Source organism: Nicotiana sylvestris, chromosome 1 (genome assembly GCF_000393655.2).
Source record: "Nicotiana sylvestris chromosome 1, ASM39365v2, whole genome shotgun sequence".
Classification (NCBI taxonomy): domain Eukaryota; kingdom Viridiplantae; phylum Streptophyta; class Magnoliopsida; order Solanales; family Solanaceae; genus Nicotiana; species Nicotiana sylvestris.
This window is the reverse complement of record NC_091057.1, coordinates 177,300,888-177,314,617: the sequence shown is the minus strand read 5'-3', so window position 1 is coordinate 177,314,617 and position 13,730 is coordinate 177,300,888. Positions and strand designations below refer to the sequence as shown.

Sequence of the window (13,730 nt, the reverse complement as noted above, 5' to 3'; positions counted from 1 at the left end):
TGATCTGGGCCGTTGATCTCAGATTGATCAACGGCCTAGATCACATCCCCATACCCATAAACTAACCCGACCCGTCTTATCCAAACCGACCCCCAAACTCTGAATGAGAAACGACGCCGTTTCCTCATCAAAAGAAAGATCTGAGCCTTCCATCTCGCCTCATCCAACGGCTCAGATCAACCCCTTCCATCCATATATAAGCCCGTAGCATACCCTGCCCCCCTATCCTAACCCCAGCCTCCGTCTTCAACCTCATTCCCCATCAAACCCTAGAGCCGCCCCTGTATCCTTCACCATAGAAGCCGGTGGCACGGACGCCGGTGACCTCGCCTCTAACACCGTAGAACCCCCTTGACGTCCTGAACCCAAATCTATCAACCACACACCTCGAATCCTATCCCACCTTCTCGAATCTTCATTTGAAGATTCGAGTCGGAACCTAATCTACACCAATCTGCCCTAAATTCATACCAGACACTCCCCAGACCCCCCTCGTGACCAAACCATACTTGGTTTGGTCCGAATCTGACCAGGGGAGTATGAATCCCGGATCTGAGTTTTGGAACTTTGTAGTTCTTCATCACTGGCCTATGCCCGTCCAAACCAAAGAGATTAAGGTCCAATGGACCTTAATCGAAGTGTTTCTCATTAAAGTCCATTCACCCTTAAGAAAGTCTGTCCAAGTCCGAGTCAAGGTTTTTGATTTTTCAAGATTTGAGGTGAGTCTTGCTTGCTTTCTTTATTTCTGTTTGGTCCATGTGAGTGATTGAATGTATGTTCATGTTTTGTTTCAATTTGTATCTTTGAATTTTTACCAACTTTTGTTTGTCCACTTTGCTTGAACCACGGTGTTTGTTTGAGCCCCTCCTATTCTGATAAAGCATGTGCATTGGTTGTGTTCCAAATTTGTATTGATTAACTGATTCCTCAAAGTATAATTTTGTTTAATCAGTATAAGTCAAGTCATGTGTCCCATACTTTAAATGTCTGATTTTTGGCTTCGATTGTGTATGTTAATGCTAATATAGTCGAGTCGACATATGTCGTCAATTAGTTTCAGCTATCCGAACAAAGTTAAATCAATTTGCTTCTGCTGAACATTTGCCTGAATCAATTAAGAACCAAGTCCAGTTACTTATAGCTGTTAATATGATTTTAGAAACCTAAGGCTTGGTCTGTTAATTGAAATCTGAGTTGATGGCATGTGCACTTGTGCACAGCATGTGCATTGTGCACAGCCTGTTTCCTTCATAAAAGGGCTTTTAATTTTAAAATGTGTTGACAGCATATGCTGTCAGATAGATTCTACTGCCCATACCTTGCTTTAAGTTTAAAAAGTATTAAACCTTTTAAAAGTTAAATATGCCAGGGAATGTTGATGGAGGTTAATACTTAAATAACTAATGGGAATCTGAAATGTGAATGCACATGGGAGGGTACTGTGATATTCTGAAAACAGGCTGTTAAAAGAGATAGTTTTGAGGCTTATAAAGGGAGAGGAATACACACATAGAAAAGGAGAGCTGATAGACTGGGAGAGAGAAGAAAAGAGAGAGCCTGAAAGACATACAAAGAGAATAGACATAGAGGGATATTTAGACTGAGAGGATTGAAAAGGATAGAACTGATTTTAGGAAAACACAGATAGAGGGAGGTTAAGAGATAGAAAGTATACAATCTACAATCAGAAATTGCTTCTTCCTATTTGTTATTTGGGTTTTCAGTTGTTCAACTTGTTAAAATCAATTCTGATTCTTAGAAGTTCCAGTTGTGTCTATTTAGTCAAGTGTTTTCCATTGGTTTACTACTGGTTTGGTCTGCTTGGAGTTGTGATTCTACTCCACTGGGTGTTGCTGTCATTTGGCTACTGCTATCCTGCCCTGCTGCTGCTGCTATTTTGTTTCCTGCTGTTGCTGATTTCCCTATCTTCTTCCTCTTCTCTTTGGCATTTTCAGTTGTTTCCAGGTACACATCTCAAGTCTCACATTGGTGTAGCTGAATGTAACATTGAAAAAGCATGAATAGAAAGATTTGAAGGAGTTATAATCACCCGTGTACTGACTGTCTTTTCATAAATGTTGTTAAGTTTATGTAAATTGTAGTTTATAGCTGATAGGGAATGCATTGTTAAGCTTGTGCTATGTTGATTTGAATTGTGGCTTCGATTCGTTTAGCAGCATACAGGATGTAAACAGAACTCTTGGAATGAGAAATTATTTAATGTGATTGTTAAAATTAAATTCACTTTTTCAGCATGTATTGAATAAGTAAGGGCAAATGGCCATCAAACCTAGCCAAATATCATATGGTTTTGAACTGCCCGGTTTTCGATTTCTTTAGGCCTTTATAGGATTAGTTTTGAATGTTATCGGGGGTATTCTTCACTAAGGAATTCTATCAACCCTGTTTAAGCAAGTTGATCTAACTTTGGCCTAAAGATGTTTGTTCGGATTAAGTGTCGTATTTTCATTAGACTAAGCGGATTTCTTCTGTCAAACTAAAGCAATTTTCCATTGAAGTGTAGTGTTTTCTCTACTTTGTAAATAATTAATCAGAAATTGATAAGAATCCAGATTAGGCAAAAGCTTATAATTGAATTAGCATGTACCTTTTCTTCTAGTTTTAGAGACAAATGCATTAGAAATGTAGCCGCTTTAGGATATCCTTTCTAAAATAGATATGAGCCTCGCCAAATAAAAATGTAAAATTGCGGGGCCCTCAATAAATAACCATGATAATTATTTAGAATTCAGGATAGGCCATTTAACAAATTTCATGGCCTTCTACAAAATAATAACGCGTTAGACTCTCTAGGCGCGGCTTGATTAAATCATATTCTTAAATTCGGGTGCACATTGATGTGACTCAAATCCAAATCTCAACGAAGTCCAAATGTGTCGACGATCACGGGTGCATTGATTGTGACGTGGTTCGAGATGCATTTTCACGACGTTGCAATTCTATAAAAAATAAGTGATAATAATAAAAGTGGTTTAAACTTAATAAAAGCACATAAGTCACAACATGTATTTAAATCAGATATTTAGTCATTATAACAATTTAAGCGACCGTGCTAGAACCACGGGATTCGAGGGTGCCTAACACCTTCCCTCGGGTCAACAGAATTCCTTACTTAGAATTTCTGGTTCGCAGACTTCATTTGGAAAAGTCGAAAATTTCCTCGATTTGGGATTCAAGATAAACCGGTGACTTGGGACACCAAAAGCCAAACCTTTCCCAAGTGGCGACTCTGAATTAAATAAATAATCCCATTTCGAATATTGTCACTTAAATTGGAAAAACTTCACCCGCGCATTTTAACCCTTCGGGGCGGGCGCGCAAAAAGGAGGTGTGACAGTACCTTTGTTGAAGATCTTTACTTGTAATTCGCTTAGCTTAGTTAGAAGCATTGTGTAGGAAACCCTTTGTAAATCATAAACCCTTGTGTTTGTGTCTTGGCTAGAGTTAATCGAGTTGTAAAGTCTTTGTAATAAAGTTATTACAAAGTGGCTTGTAATAGAGTGTTACAAGTTAGTGAGGGATTAAGAGGTTTATTCCTAGGTTACAATAGTAAAGTTGAAATTCTACAAGGGTAGGTCGTGGTATTTTATCTCGTGAGCTTGAAATTTTTCACGTAAAATTCCTCCGTGTCATTTACTCCCCTCTCAGATGCGCATTCTCTTTTGTCAAGACAAAGAGCAGGTTCCTTGTGTTCGATCGTTCTAGCACTTTATTGTATACCCGCAACTATTAGCTTACATTGTGTCAAGTTGATATACGGATTTAATTAATTTCATTGGTTTCTCTATGATATAAACATTTATTATTACTTCAATATATTATAGAGATAGACCCGGCAAATATTCTTGGTATGATTAGAAAATATTTTCCAAAAAATATTTTTTTGATAAATAAGTTAGTTTCTGATTCTGGTTGCTATAAAATGATTTTCAAATGAAAAAATAAAATTGACATCTTTCACTTATCTCAATTATAGACGGAATTCATTTTCTTTCGCAACTATCTCAACTGTAAACTTATATCCCTGCTGCAACCAATACTTAGAGAGATTATCATGAATATTTAACACTCAAAAATTTGTTCAATACATATCAATTTGCTAGTACTACAACCATTTTTTGATAAATGTGTTTTATCATAAAATAATTTTCACTCATCAATCAAACACTAATTCTTTTTACAAAAAATTACTTATTCTGCAGATTTTTTTCTTCCTTAAAAATGACTTCCGTCATACCAAAAATACTTAAAAAGTTTATTTTTTACTTCATTTTTTAATCCACCACACACCACGGTGTGGTGGAGGTTAGGCATGGACCCCTATTTATACATTACTTATCTAAAACAAGTACTCCCTCTGTTTCATATTAAATGAGATACTTTCCTTTTTAGTCTGTTCCAAAATAAATGACACGTTTCTAAATTTGGAAATAATTCAACTCAAAACTCTTTTATTTTACCCATTTACCCTTAATGAGAAGGTTTTATAGCCACACAAATGTCACGGCCCCACAAACTTTTTACCCCTTAAAGACCCACATGTTTCAAAAGTCTTCTTTTTTCTTAAACTCCGTGCCGAGTCAAACTACCTCATATAATATGAAACAGAGGGCGTACTATACAGCTATGTGGATATTTTTTCAAAGTCTCCATTGTGTTACATGATGAAAAACTCATCCTTGTACAAAAGTGTGCCAACTGCCAACTAATAACAATCTACCCCTACCAAATACTACATGCCGTACAAGTCTGCCCAATTTTCACTACGCATTGAACTGCCAAATTTTAGTAAAAAAATAAAAGTTTGGAATTGACATTTTAGTGTCTATATATATCCAATTCCAAACATAGTGTAGCTGAACCGCTGAAGTACAGTACTTCCACTAAAAATAGAATGTTATTTTTTCAACTGTAGAAGTATATATATCACCAGAACATAATGTACGATTACGTACTTGGTAGATGTGTAAGACATCTCCGTGGCATGTTTTATTACACCCAGGAAAAGAAAAAAAAAAGGAACGAAAACATGCTTCACTTGTTATTTGTGTTTGACTGAGCTGAAGGACAAAGAGCATGCATCTCATGATCAAAACTAGGACCATCTCTAGGCAAATCTGCATAGCCTATTCCCCTACGTGTAGTAGGAAAAACACTGAAGAAAAAAGTGGAAAAAACTCCAGCAGCCAATGGCAAATTCATGAACAAAGCTTTCATGTTAGGGTCAGATTTAGGGCAATAGCAGTTTTGCACGTTAGCATCACTAAGAGCAAACATCAAGAACATTAAGAGTGACACAAAGGCACGAACAAAGTCCATTTTCTTGATATTTTCTTGACATGATAGTTTTCTAAATAAGTTTTCATGAGCTTTCTCGCGGGTTCATCACAGTTGAACACGTGGAGGCCTTTCCATACGGCGATTCCATAGTACAATTTCCCGTTTTCGTCGAGGAAACCGTCGGTGAAGGAGAAGAAAAAACAGGCGGCGGCGCAGAGGACGATGAGGGCCAAGTGGGCCGGGTACTTCAGGCAGTGTCTCATTGTTGTTGGGCCATTTCCTTTCCTTTAGTTGAACAGCCCATATCAGTGTTAACACCCCCCCTCAAGCTGGAGGGTGGAAACACACCAAGCTTGCCAAGAATGCTGTGATGAAGTTGCCCAGATAGAGACTTGGTCATAATATCAGCCAACTGGTTATTACTAGAGACAAAATGTAAAGAGATAAGCCCAGAATTCAAACACTCACGAACATAATGGCAATCAATCTCAATATACTTCGTACACTCATGAAAAACTGGATTTTTGGCAATGTGAAGGGCAGCCTGACTATCGCAATGAACTGGGACAGGAGAATCAACATGAAGACCAAGATCCCCAAGTAGTCTGACTAGCCAAGAAACTTCAGCAGTAACCTTCCTTAAAGCCCTGTATTCAGCTTCAGTAGAGGACAAGGAAATGGTGGGCTATTTCTTGCTTTTCCAAAAGATAGGGCTCCCACCAAGAGTCACATAAAAACCAGTCACTAATTTGCGAGAGATAGCACAAGATGCCCAATCAGAGTCAGAGTAAGCAATAAGAGATAAATCAGGAGAATTGGAGAGGAGCACACCCTGAGAAGGAGCAACCAACAGATATCTAAGAACATGTAAACCAGCCATCATGTGAGGAACATGAGGCTTCTGAAGAAATTGGCTTAAATGTTGTACAGAAAAAGAAATGTCTGGCCTAGTGTGCTGCAGGAAGTTAAGTTTGCCAATTAGCCTTCTATACAAACTAGGATCAGGCAGGGGATCACCCATGTCCATAGTCAGCTTGACAGAAGGGTCTAAAGGAGTCACAACAGCAGAAAAATGATTGCACTTGAACACAGCTAGAAGGTCAGAAGCATATTTGTGTTGACTCATGACATAACCCTGAGGAGTCTGAGAAATCTCCAAGCCTAAGAAATAGTGGACTGAACCCAAGTCCTTAATCTTGAATTAATCATCCAAAAAAGACTTCAGAGATTGCATTTCAGCAAGATCATCACCAGCCAATAGTATATCATCAACATAGACAGCCAGAACCACTAGAGAACCAGAAGAGGATTTGGTGAAGAGAGAGTAGTCATTGAGACTAGAGATGTAGCCCCTTGAGAGCAAAGCTTCAGACAATTTTGAAAACCATTGTCTGGAAGTTTGCCTAAGGCCATATAGAGATTTCTTGAGTTTGCATACTAGAGGAGCTGAAGAAGAGTCAGAGAAGACATCAAGGCCAGGAGGAATTTTCATATATACTTCTTTATGGAGATCACCATGGAGGAAAGCATTATTAACATCCAGCTGGTACACAGTCCCACCTTTCTTGATAGCAAGAGTCAGAAGACATTTGATGGTAGTGAGCTTGATAACAAGGGAGAAAGTTTCAGTAAAATCTATACCCTCCCTCTGTGTATCACTTCTAATAACCAACCTAGCCTTGTACTTTTTAATAGACCCATCTGCCCTCTATTTGATCTTGTAAACCCATTTGCAGGTAATAGCCTTTTTATGTTGGGGAAGAGGGGCAATGTACCAAGTCTGATTAGCCTCAAGATCATGGAATTCCTTTAGCATGGCCTCTTGCCAAGCAGGATTACCTGCAACCTGCTGGTAGAACTGAGGTTCAAGCATGTGAGCTTCACTGGAAGAAATTTTAGATTGTGGAGGAACAGGGTTGGAAAGGACAGAGAAGCAAACATAATCCTTAAGATAAGAAGGTTGTATGACAATTTTGGTGGACTTCCTTAAGGGAGGAGGATCAGGGATAATGGTGGTGGAAGGAGAAGAACTGGGGAGAGGATCAGGAATAATGGTGGTGGAAGGAGAAGAACTGGAGGAGGAGCAGGAAGTTTAGTAGAGGGAGTAACTACAGAAGGAGGAGCTGGGTCATCCACAAAAGTGGGAGGTAACACATTAAAGTGAGAAGAAGAAGGAGGAGAAGAAGAAGAATAGGGAAAATTGTGAATGGAAGACCACATCCCTAGAGTGAAAAATAGAAGAGTTAGACAAATTGAGCAATTTGTAACCCTTCTTACCACAAGGATAGCCTAGGAATATGCAGGAAATGGCTCTAGACTGAAGTTTATCTCTGCCTACCTTAGGAGAGGTAGCAAAGCAGAGACACCCAAAAGATCTCAAATGGTCATAGGAAGGTGGATATCCATGAAACTTTTTAAAAGGGGAAAGCTTAAGAAGAAGTGGTGAAGGCATCCTGTTGATAAAGTATGTGGCAGTGAGAACACATTCCCCCCAAAATTTCAGTGGTAGTTTGGATTGAAAGAGTAGGGCTCTTGAGACTTCTAAAAGATGTTTATGTTTCCTCTCCACAACACCATTTTGTTGTGGAGTATAGGGAATGGAAGTTTGATGTAGAATGCCCTGAGAAGCAAAGAAACTAATGGCTTCAGAACTGCTCCCAAGTTCAAAAGCATTATCTGATCTAAAAGTGTGTATTGAAGAGTTGAAGTGAACCTTCACCATAGAAGTGAAAGACTTAAGGATTGACAAAGCATTACTCTTGGAAGAAAGAAGATGAGTCCAAGTGACTCTAGTAAAATCATCAACTAAGGTGAGAAAATACCTAAAACCATTGTAAGTTTTAGTATTATATGGTCCCCATATGTCAATGTGAACAAGTTGGAAAGGTTTGGTAGAATGAATGGTACTGTCATAGAAAGGGAGTCTTTGTTGTCTAGCCATTGGACAAATTGAACATATAAAAGGTTGTTTGGCAGAGACTTTATTAGATAGAAAAGAAATAGACTGCATCTTACGAAAAGGCATGTGACCCAATCTTTGATGCCAAAGTAAATCCATCTTATTGACAAGTAAAGTCTGATTATAACTAGGTGAAACATCAAGATGTAAAGGTGCAGAAATAGACTTATTACATGGAATTGAACCTACATTAAAAACAGACTCACTGCAAGTAGTAGTAACAACAGAAGATACAGAAGAACTTGTGGTGGGAAATAAATTTCCATCAGGATGAAGATAGTAGAGCCTGCCAGCAGCCTTACCAATTACCAGTGGCCTCTTCAGAGAAGGGCCCTGTAGAGAACAATGGAATTTGGTAAATACTGCTATACAATCAAGCTGAGTAAAGAGTTGATGAATAGAAATTAAATTGAAATGAAAAGATGGAACTAGGAGGACATTAAGTAAATTATCATGTCTTAGATGCAAAGAGCCAGTTGATATAACTTTAACCTTGTATCTATTAGGTAAGGTGACATGGAATGGTTTAGATAAAGGGACAACATTGTGAAGCAGAAATTTGTGTGGAGTCATGTGATTAGTGGCCCCTGAATCCAAGATCCAAGGGTTTGGATTTAATTGTGAAGAAGCACACACATGAGAATCTACAGATTCTACAGCATAGGCAGTAAATAAACCTGCAAAGTGACCAAAAGCTGAATCCTCATCTGATTGGATAGATGATGTAGCAGCAGGGGAGATCTGAACTTGCTGGAATAAAGTGAGGAGATGCTGATACTGCTCCTTAGTGAAACCATGAGCTGAAGTAGAGTTACCAGGAGTCTGATTGGACCCAGAAGGTGGTTGAGAATAGAGAACTTCTCCTTGGACACAAGAAGCAGACTTCTTACCCTTAGTAAACTTGAAGTCAGGGGAAAACCATGCAGCATGTAGCATTTTTCCACTGTGTGTCCAGATTTCTTGCAGTATTTGCATATACTGTGGACATATTCTTCTTGGGTTCAAAATTGACTCTCTGGGTAAAGTTTTTATTGTTGTTATACTGAGCAGGAGTTACAGAGAAGGAAGCAGAGTCCCCAGAAAAGTTAGAAACATTGGAAAGGGATTCCTTTTGACTCTCATCCTGTTGGAGGAGTGAGTAAGCCTTGCTTATGGGAGGTAGAGGATTCATTACCATGATAGCACTCTTAACAGTGGAATAAGACTCATTCAAACTATTTAGGAATTAGAATAACTGTTGATCTTCCATGAATTTTGGAAGTACCCCACAAGAACACACTGGACCAACATAAGAGGAGTTCAGTTCATCTCATAGGCTCCTAAGCTTAGTGAAGTAAGTAGCAATGTCTGCTGAACCTTGGCTTGTGGTACTAATTTCCCTTTGTATTTGAAGGTACTTTGATCCATTTGACTGACCAAACCTCTCATTAATGTCTTTCCAGATTTCTCTTGCAGTTTTAAGACACATGACACTGGTGGCAATTTCTCTAGATACAAAATTATTTATCCATGCTTTCACCATATCATTGCACCTTTCCCAATATGGATAATAGGGAGAATCAGGTGTTGGTTGAGGGACCCTACCATCTAGAAGACCTAATTTGTTCTTTGCAGATAAGGAGGTAAGCATACTGCTTCTCCATAGAACAAAACCACAACCATTAAAAGGTGCAGACACTAGTTGACTACCAGGACTATCAGACGGATGTACATATAAAGGATGAGATGGATCAATTATAAAGGGAGTAAAACCTTCAGAGGTTGTACTACTAGGTGAACCTACGTTTTCCATAATACTACCCATGCAGTAAAAAAAATCGACTTCAGCAAGATGAGACAAATTGCTAACAATTGAACCAACACAATTTCTATAGGGATATGCTGCAACAGTATCGGATTTGTACAAATTTGAAGTTGAATAAGAAAGATATTACCAGCCTTCTTCACAAACTCGAAGAAGAAGAGTCTTCTCTGAACATGAAAATCTAGGAATTGAATTTGAAGAAATCACTGAAGTAGGCCTCGAAAAGATAAAACTTCTACTAGATACCAGTCGTTTGAAAGCGAAAATGAAGAAATCCCCAAGTTTTGATGGCAAAATCATCGATTTGGCAGTAATCTTCGATCATCCAGAAACACACATGAAATCCTGCAAGACTTTAGGCAAGGGTAACATCGGATTGAAGCTAATGAAGCGAGGAATTATAATTCCCGCTCATAAACCATGTTAGATTGAAGAATCAGCAGTTATGGCGGAAAAGAAATTGAGAAAACCCTAGCTAGGGTGAGAGAGAAGAGAGAACATGAGTCGGTTATGTACATTATTATATAATGTACATAATGACTGTGTATTTATATTTACACCACTAAAATGTGTTAAAATAAAAGAAATAAATGAATGAAGAAATAAAAAATAGAAGTGGGCCGGGTACTTCAGGTAGTGTCTCATTGTTGTTGGGCCACTTCCTTTCCTTTAGTTGAACAGCCCATGTCAGTGTTAACAGGAGCCACCGTCGGTAAAAGATGACATTAGAGTTTGGAAAGCAAGGACGGTTCCTGTTGGTAAAAGGTTTGATACACCATCTAGGACTTTGTTTGTACGGTTCCCATGCCGGGGTTTATTAGTATTCATCTGATTAATGGCTAGTGTTGTTGTGTTAATTTGTGGGGATGAATGAGCCATGGAAATTTTCTTCTTCTTCTCCTTTTGATATATATTTAATGTCTTTTTTTGTTTTGTTATGATTGAAGTGGTGTATATCATATATGGTAGTCTTTTTAATAGGTATGATTGAGAAAGTGGTAGTTACGTAAGCATGCAGACGTCCAGAATATGATGCTTTAATTAAGAAATAATTACAAGAAAACAAAAAATGGCCCATGTTTTTAAGTTTTACCCCACCTAGCCCACATTGTACATATTTGAAAGCACTTGCAAATTCAAAATCTGTGTTCTTACAACCATTGCTTCTAAAAGCTATGAAGTTAATTTTTTGTTCTCACAACCATTGCTTTCACTCTCTCTTCTTCTCACATCTTCTACATATGCTTCAAGGGCCGTGTATTTATTGCTTCTCCTCTTGTGTCACCTGCTTGCAATGTAAGAAAATTAAAGAGTAGAAGTCCACCATTGAGGACCATTCAAAGCTTTACTTTTGAAAATGGGTTTTTTTGAATTTGTTAGTTGTTTGGATTGGGTGTTGTTCCAATTGATTGAAAATATTAAAAGAAGTTCAAAATTTAAACTTGAAGTGATTTGGAGTAGATTTGAGCAAGATTTGCGTTAAATTTCAGAAAAGACGCAAGAAAGAAGACGAAGTCAGTTTTTTGTATAATTATGTATAATCTTGTATAATAGTGTATATGAGTGTAGAAATACACCTTATACACTTTAATACACTTCTTCCACGATTTTCAGTTGCAATTCTCGTTCAAAACCAGTCCAAATCTCCATTAAATGACTTCAAATTTTATATACAACCTCCTTATACTTTTTCTAATAAGTCTGAATAACACTCACTCAAAATTTCTCACAAAATCAAATTCGGAATTTAAACCCACATATTTAAGCTTGTTAAAAATCTAATTTTTACCATCCAAATGAATTTGGTTTGTTGAATTAATATTTGAGTCACAGTTACTGATTCAAAAATTAATTTAAAAGCTTGAGGAATCTTTTTTAAAAATTAAATAGTAATTTTGAGAACCTATTTGAGTTGGATGTTGAATCTTAGCCTATTATTTTTGGGCTAATTGGTTATAAATTAAAATATGGGCTATAAAATTAAAAAGTATGGAACTGAATTGTTCTAATGTGAAATTTTCCCTTTAATTAAACAACAGATTTTAGTTAAAGAATCTTGAGATCTAATTTACATAAATCAAAATTAATATGAGTTAATTATATTGAGTATAGACTATCACCAAATTAGATATCATAGACGGTGTCAATAAAAAAATTACTCCCTCTGTTTCAATTTAGATGACACACATTCCTTATTAGTCTATTCCAAAAAGAATAACAAATTTAACTTTAAACTCTTTATTTTACTCATTTTACCCTTAATGAGAAGTTTTTATAACTACACAAATATCATGGCCTCACTAATCTTTTACCCCTTAAAGCTTTTAAGACCATAAATTTCAAAATTCTTTTTTTCTTAAACTTCGTGCCGAGTCAAACTATCTCGTCTAAATTGAGAAGGAGGACGTTATCCATTAATACCACAATCAAGATTATTACTATAATTAAATAAAAAGCTAAAAAAATGCAAACTGGCGACGACATGATTCTCTCTCGGCGTAGGTTATTCTAACGTGCACCAGCCATGGGGAGAAGAGCTCATGTTCCATCTCAAAAAGCGTTAATGGCAATGTCGACAACAACACAAGCTAAATTTCCAGCAGGAACGAGTGCTACTAATGGATCGATGATGGGGAAATCAAATTATGCTAACAATTCCAATGTAACAGTAACCAATGTAATAGTAGAGAACAATGCAAAAGGAGAGGAATTAAAACAGAAGCAAGCGATGAATGTGTGGAATGAATCTATCCTCAAACCAAGGAATGAAGGACAGAGCAAGTCTCCTGGTAATGGAATGAAATCGTAGGCAGATAAAGCGAAGGAAAAACCAGGGCAAACAGGAAAGAGGAATTCAATTTGGGATGAATTCGGCATTACTAAGCTTTCCAATGTTGGATTCAAGCTGGAATATATTCAACCTAAGTTGTATGGTGAGTCTCGTGTAAGTACAATTGAACTAGAAGATATTTCTAGTGAAATTGAGTATTGGCAGAATGCAATAGTTTGCTATGTACTAGGTGTACATCCTCTTTTTACAGTGATTCAGGGTTATATTAAGAAGCTATGGGCTAAGCATGGTATTAATAAAATCTCTATGCTTAAAAATGGGGTTATACTTGTCAGATTTGATTCTACTATTGCAAAGCAAGAGGTGTTGAACGTATGGATCTGTCACTTTGATAATAAGCCTTTTATTGTCAAAGCATGGAGTCCATATTTGGAATTCACTAGGTAGAAATTGCTCAATGTGCCAATTTGGGGTGAAATTTCCAAGTCTCGACTTTAAGTACTGGAGCCCTAATGGATTGAGTAAGATAGGAAGTTTGGTGGGGAGACCTTTAATGGTGGATCAAAACACTAAAAGAAAGGTAGACCTACAGTTTGCAAGGATACTAGTAGAGGTGGAGTTCGATGCTCAACTACCAGACACAATACTATTTAGAAATGAGAAAGGTCAGCTCATAGAACAAAGAGTGAGTTATGATTGGAAACCAGCATTGTATATCTATTGCCATGCTTATGGGCACGCAAAGGAGGTATGTAGAAAAAAGAATAAGCCAGCTACTCAACATGATAAGGTAGCATTTACAATAGAGATAGTGCAAAAGAAGAAATAGGATAATGAAGCAGGGGAGATGAAAAAAGGGTAAGGAACAGACATAA

At 37.4% G+C, this 13,730-nt stretch overlaps 1 protein-coding gene across 1 annotated transcript; it reads right to left on the bottom strand.

Moving 5' to 3' along the window:
* Positions 1–9,569: 9,569 nt before the first annotated feature.
* Positions 9,570–10,064, bottom strand: LOC138877236 (uncharacterized). The gene has a single exon (XM_070156830.1). The coding sequence runs from the start codon at positions 10,062–10,064 to the stop codon at positions 9,570–9,572; it is 495 nt and encodes a 164-aa protein (XP_070012931.1).
* Between the last annotated feature and the right edge of the window lie 3,666 nt (positions 10,065–13,730).